This window comes from Ipomoea triloba, chromosome 8 (genome assembly GCF_003576645.1).
Source record: "Ipomoea triloba cultivar NCNSP0323 chromosome 8, ASM357664v1".
Classification (NCBI taxonomy): Eukaryota; Viridiplantae; Streptophyta; class Magnoliopsida; order Solanales; family Convolvulaceae; genus Ipomoea; species Ipomoea triloba.
This window is the reverse complement of record NC_044923.1, coordinates 19480113-19487197: the sequence shown is the minus strand read 5'-3', so window position 1 is coordinate 19487197 and position 7085 is coordinate 19480113. Positions and strand designations below refer to the sequence as shown.

Sequence of the window (7085 nt, the reverse complement as noted above, 5' to 3'; positions counted from 1 at the left end):
TCAAACACTTAAGCTACACACTATCCTACTATTCTTAAGAAGTCCATAGGAACTTTGATTGTGTAAAGCTTTAAATCCTAACTCTAATCAAAGACATGAAAGAGTCAAGAGCTCAATCTCTCATCTAGATTGGCCAAATCCAAACAAGATCTCATCAAAACAACAATCAAAAGACAAGAATAGATAATCCATCAACACAAACTCATAGATCCAAGATATAGAATTAAGATCATCACAAAAGCAATATTCAATCACGCAATCCAAATCCCTAGACTAAATTAGCTACTCATGATATGAAATGCAAGCAAAAGCTAATTTAATCCAAGAATAAGATTACTAAAATTATAGAAATGAAATAGAGATCACCTAGAGAGAAGAAGATCTTCAATCCAAGCTTGTTGTCTTCTACAATGGAGATTGATCTAATCTAAAAACTAAGAAAAAATGGAGAAAGTTCTCCAAAGGAAAAACTAAGAAAAGGGAAAACTAAAATTCTGGAATCCTCCTTTGGAAATTCATCAAAGGGGTTTAAATAGTCTCCGAAATGACAACCCTAGCTGAAATTCGCGCATCACGCCTCCACGCCTCTCACACGCGTGTGAGCGTGCGTGGGGAGCTTCTGGAAAGTTTCCACGCTTGCTCACACGCGTGTGGCCTTCCAGTTTGGTCCTCCGGGGCTCCGCTTTTGCCTGGTTTGCTCTTTAAGCTCATCTTTTTGTCCTATTTGCTCCAGGGGCTCCTATTTTACTTCTTTTAAGCTAAAAATAGCTTTTGTGCATCAGTTAGTGATTTTCGAACATTTACGCACATAATTTACCAAATAAGGATGCTATAGACGCGATAAAACACCTTAAAATGTGCCTGAAATAAGGGTATCTCGGAGTCTTATCACCTACTCAAGTTCCAAAGAAATCCACTAGCTCGCCTACTGAAATAGAGCCGTCAAAAAGGCTTAGGAGCAAAGTTCCATCTCGTATGAGACGAGAAGATGATATTCAGGTTTCATGTGGTGAAATTTTGAAGGTTCAGCCAAAGACCATTGTACATACTCGAGTGCAAGCGGCAAAAGAAGGTAATGTTGATTTAAGTTGTGAAGTGACGTCTAGTCAAGACGAGGTGGCATCATCATTTCATATCACATTATGTGATGAGACCTCGATTGAGGGGGAGGACGTAGAAGAGGCACCCCATGAGTTAGAGGAAGGGGTACGGGCCGCAATAGATGAATTAAAGGAGGTTGATTTGGGAACTCCTGAGAATCCTCGGCCTATCTTCATCAGCACACTCCTTTCTAATGAAGATGAAAAAATCTATGTCGAACTGCTGAAAGAGTACATTGATGTTTTTGCATGGACGTACAAAGAGATTCTAGGGTTAGACCCAAAGGTTGCTGTGCACTGCTTGGCAGTGAAAAAGGCATGTCGTCCACTCAAACAAGCTCAACGACGCTTTCGACCTAAACTCATTCCCTCAATTGAAGGAGAAGTCAACAAGCTTATAGAGGCTGGATTTATTCGCGAAGTGAAATATCTAACCTGGATATCCAGCATTGTGCCTGTGCGCAAGAAGAACGGCCAAATCCGTGTATGCATTGACTTCCGAGATCTTAATGTTGCATGCCCGAAAGATGACTTCCTGCTTCCCATCACGGAGTTAATGATAGATGCTGTGACTGGGCACGAGATCATGTCATTCATGGATGGCTCCTCTGGTTACAATCAGATTCGCATGGCGCCGGAAGATGAGGAGTTGACAACGCTCCGAACGCCGGAAGATGAGGAGTTAACAGAGCCATGCTCAAACAATGTTGCTGAGTATCAAGCATTGATACTTGGGCTAGAGATAGCAGTTGACATGAAACAACTGAGAATTAACATTTATGGAGATTCGAAGTTGGTCATTAACCAAGTGATGGGACTATACGAAGTGAAGAAGGCAGAGTTAGTCCCGTATAACAACTATGCGAAGATACTCATACAATGGCTGGGTGACGTTACGAGGAAAGAAAACAAGCAAGCTGACGCCTTAGCCGCACTGGTGTGACACCCCAACTCTTCACAAGCTGAGATAGCTAAAACTTAACACAAAAGCTGCCCATCTCAACCATAAAACATAACATAGCGGAAACGAATTATAACCTAAGGGGTATCATGCCACATCTAGGTAAGAAAACACGGCCTAGATGCACAGGCTAACCAAATAGTATATAAATCCTCAAACATATCCAAAGCATCCAAGATCTAAAACAAGAGTATATAGAATCTCATATTGGCGCACAGGCCCAAAACATAAGTCTAAAAACATAACAAACTAGTCTAAGCCGGCTCATACGGATATATCTCTATCGCGCTCACGCTTAGACTTATTGCATACCTGGAAAACATACAAGAAACCATTAGCAAAAAACTGCTAAGCAACCACCATTCACACCCGCAAGGAAGTATAGATATAGAGTAAGTTTGTAAATAGGTTTACGCACCCATATAGAATATACAAACCAAAACCTCAACTTCCAACCCAAGCACCAATTCTCACACCAAACACCAAGCCCGAAAGTTAGTTCACAGGGGTAAGAACCCAATCACAGGGACCGAAGTCCAATCACAGGGGTATAAACCCAAACACAGGGGCGAAAGCCCAAACACAAGGACGAGAGTCCAATCACAGGGAAGATAATCCAATCACAGGGACGATAGTCCAATCACAGGGGTAAAAACCCAAGGCTAGTTCCACAGTTAGTTCACCCTCAAACAGCCCAAGAGATACTCAAAGATTCACCACTCCATATCCAACCATAGCCTCAACCCAAGCACAAACCACCACAGTGTTCATCTCAGATTATGAACACAACAAACTCCCAGAGAGTACAACCAAGAATTCAACCAATCCAACAGACTCATATAACGAACCAAGAGATATCAATAAACACTCCAAAAGCATGGTAAAATACTCAACAAGGTATCCCAATAAAAATCCAGAATCAAAGGTGGAACAACCAAACAACAGATCACAGGACAACTCACTGGAACCAGAGTCCAAGAAGACCTAGCGGAACAGAGTAGCGGAACTCCCCCCTCCGCCACCCTTCTCCGCAAGAAGCACACGGAGTACACCGGCGGAAGACCTTCCCCCGCCAACCTCCACCGCCACACTCTTGCGGAAGACTCTAGCGGGACACATTATACCGCTAGGGTGCACCGCAAGAGCAAACCCAACGCACTATTCCCAGACTCATATCAGAATACGAATGTTCATTTCCAGAATACAAAAATAAGATAAGATTGTCCATATTACATCTCCTAAAAGCCAAATAAACATGGAATCCATACCCACAAATGTTCATAAACATCAAGATGCAAAGGATCAAGAACACAAGTTCATAAATCCATCCAAATGTCTCACAGACAACCAAAATAGGCTAAGCAGCAAAGAATTTCACAGGATTCCAATAGACCAAATAATATCCATAGATTAAGAGGGTAAAATAGATTTTAGTGGACATGATGGTTACCTCTTTGGAGCACACTTCAACCAGGAACCCTAAAAACTCCCTACAAAGCTTCACCTCCACCTTGATCATCTTTTCCCAAAAGATCCCCAAAAGAACAACATAAGAACTTGTATAAAGATTATGAAAATAACATGATGCAAGGTATATTCCTAAAGATAAACACTTACCCAAGCCTTATCAATCCTAAAAGAGCAAACTTGATCTTGGATCTTGAAGAAGAAAGTGTAGGATTTACTTAGGGTTCTTTAGAAGTGGAAAGAATAGGATGAAATGTATTTGCAGGAGGATGAAAAGGGAAATAGGGTTGGAAGTACAAGACTTTTATATTAGTAGGGAAAGATCATTACATATATTATGTATGTATCAACTAGGGTAAGACATGAAATAATGGGCCCTTATAAAAAGAAATGGGTCTCACATTATGTATGATACTACTAGTTGTAGGAAATTAATCATTCAAGAATTAAATATATATATATTGGGCCATTATAAAATGCTCCATAGAAATTGTAAGGATTCAATAAAATAAATAAATCCCTTACAAGAATTAAATCAAGAATTGGGCCTTTTGAATAAAATAATTAATTCCGGGTTCAAGAAATACATATATCAATTGAAAGACTAAGCCCAATTAAATCAAATAAATCACCCGGCGGAAACGATTACCGGTCTCAAGGCTTGAACGAATTTACGGGGTGTTACAACTGGCTTCAACTATTGCTCATCCTACAACTCGGGTACAAGTATATCAAAAGTGGGTAGTTCCACCTATTTTCAACGAAGATGGCTCAGTTGATGAAACTGTCGAACTCCCTACTGCTTCCGTTTATGACATTGGCAAAGATGATTGGAGGTAGCCGTTGATTGACTACTTCACTGATGGGAAGTTACCAGAAGATCCTCGCAAGAGGGTGGATATAAAGTGCCGAGCTCCTCACTTCATCTACTATAATGAGACGTTGTATCGTCATTCATTTGATGGAGTCTGGCTCCGATGTCTAGGAGAAGAGGAGGCATTACAAGCCATGCAAGAAGCTCATTCTGGGGTCTGTGGTGCGCATCAGTCCGGCCCTAAGTTGCATTTCCACATTAAATGAATGGGTTATTATTGGCCTACAATGGTAAAGGATTGCATAGATCATGCTCGAAGGTGCCAAGCTTGTCAAGTTCATGCAAACTTTATCCATCAACCACCAGAGCCTCTACATCCAACAGTCGCATCTTGGCCATTTGATGCTTGGGGACTTGATGTGGTTGGCCCAATTACGCCCAAGTCATCTGCAGGGCATACATACATATTGGCTGCCACCGACTACTTTTCAAAGTGGGCAGAAGCCGTGGCATTAAAAGAAGTAAAAAAAGAAAATGTGGCAGACTTCATTCGTGTTCATATCATCTATCGGTTCGGCATCCCAAGATATATCTTAACTGATAATGGGAAACCCTTTGACTATAAATTGATGGACAAGATCTACAAGCTTTTTGACTTTCAGCAGCGGAACTCCTCAGCGTATTACGCAGCTGCAAATGGGCTTGCGGAAGCTTTTAACAAGACCCTATGCAATCTATTGAAAAAAGTGGTCTCAAAATCGAAACGTGATTAGCATGACAGAATGGAAGAAGCGTTATAGGCATATAGAACCACATACCGCACACCTACTCAAAGCACTCCATATTCTTTGGTGTATGGCGTGGAAGCAGTCTTGCCTCTAGAGCGCCAAATACCTTCTTTAAGGTTGGCCATATAAGAGGATCTCACTGATGAGGATAATGCCAAGTTACGCTTGGCTGAGTTAGAAGCCTTGGATGAAAAACGGCTGCAAGCTCAATAGAGCTTGGAATGCTATCAAGCTCGTATGTCAAGAACCTTTAACAGAAGGGTGAGGACCCGTTCCTTTCAAATTGGTGACAAGGTACTAGCTGTTCGAAGACCAATCATTGTGACAAGGAAAACCGGCCACAAGTTCACTCCAAAATGGGATGGTCCCTATGTGGTTCAAGAAGTATACACCGGTTGGGCTTACAAGTTGGTTAGTGAAGATGGTTTGAAGGTTGGTCGGGCTTACAAGTTGGTTAGTGAAGATGGTTTGAAGGTTGGTCCAATCAACAAGTTGGTTAGTGAAGATGGTTTGAAGGTTGGTCCAATCAACAAGTTGGTTAGTGAAGATGGTTTGAAGGTTGGTCCAATCAATAAGTTGGTTAGTGAAGATGGTTTGAAGGTTGGTCCAATCAATGGGAGATTTAGTGAAGATGGTTTGAAGGTTGGTCCAATCAATGGGAGATTCCTAAAGCTCTACTACCCTTAAACTTAGGGTATCAACACAAGTCATAGACGCTCTTGACCCGCATGAGTTAAAACTGTGAACAGCTTTACTGTGACACCCCGGGTTGGTCAACCTTACAACCGGGAGCATCACCGCCACACCTAGGTCGAACCCAACTAGCCTTTAGCGGTTCATCACTAGGTGCACAGGCTAATTTTCATTACCTGACTCGACAACAGTTGAGGTATAAGTTAAACATTCCAAACATACACATACTTATATATATATATAAGTTCATAGGTGTGATAACGACGTCCTTAGAACCCCAAAACATAAGTTAGATATATATACATAATCACAATGCCAAGTTTGGCAATTGATCTACTAAGACTGCTGCAGAGTATGTACACAAAAAGAGAGTTTTAGACTACCCCGACTTGACCTCCACCACCTATCAGATCATACGATACACTGGGATCTCAAACTCTCCCCAAACTAGATGTCATTCGCCCTCCAACCACATAAGGTGATCCAAGGAGCGATCAGTGACAATGACCATAGACCATTCTCCCTCGGGAGGAGTGGGATCCCAGAGATATGGGTAATGTACAATGAACTCTAGGGGGTCGCTACCCGGTAAAACTTCTATTGGGTAGTAGCCCCACCGAGCCGGATGAGCATCTACCAGAGACACAAGAGAGCTGGATAGTGAGAAGGAATCGTCAGGAGCTAGCAGAGTGTGGCCGGGTACGTAGGGGTCCTCCCCTATCATATGTTGTACATAGACTCCATATCCAAAAACTGAGCCATTATAGTTCGGTGAAGTTACCGAACTATACGACTCATTGCTGGATGACATCTGTTAAAGGGCAACAATGAAGCACCCGTTAGCACGACGGCTAAGTAAGAACCCGTAAGCCTCTCATTTATAGGTAAAGATGATTTAACTTACCAAATGACCATAGCATAGAATTTCCTAATGACTGATATGCTTTCGTGCTTGTAAATTGCGATAATATAAACAAATAAGCATAAATTGCGAAAACAGCAAGCTAACCGCTGAAAGAGATATGCTTAAGAACGTCTCGAAAGAGAATTCAGAGCTAACTCTCAAAGTAAGTGAGTTAGAAGCTAAAGTAATCCTACTGACTGAAGAGTGCAAAGCTCGAGAGACCAGAGAGCTTAATCTTAGAAAGGTCATAGCATCATACACTAATTCCTCCAAAGCTATGGAGAAAATGGTGGATGATTACAGACCAGCAAATGACAGAACCGGTCTCGGGTTTCGTCGGAACAGTCTCTCGAGAGAT

At 41.8% G+C, this 7085-nt stretch overlaps 1 protein-coding gene across 1 annotated transcript; it reads left to right on the top strand.

Moving 5' to 3' along the window:
* The first annotated feature begins 4629 nt into the window (after positions 1-4629).
* LOC116027086 (protein NYNRIN-like) lies at positions 4630-5115 on the top strand. The gene has a single exon (XM_031268512.1). The coding sequence runs from the start codon at positions 4630-4632 to the stop codon at positions 5113-5115; it is 486 nt and encodes a 161-aa protein (XP_031124372.1).
* The last annotated feature ends 1970 nt before the right edge of the window (positions 5116-7085 follow it).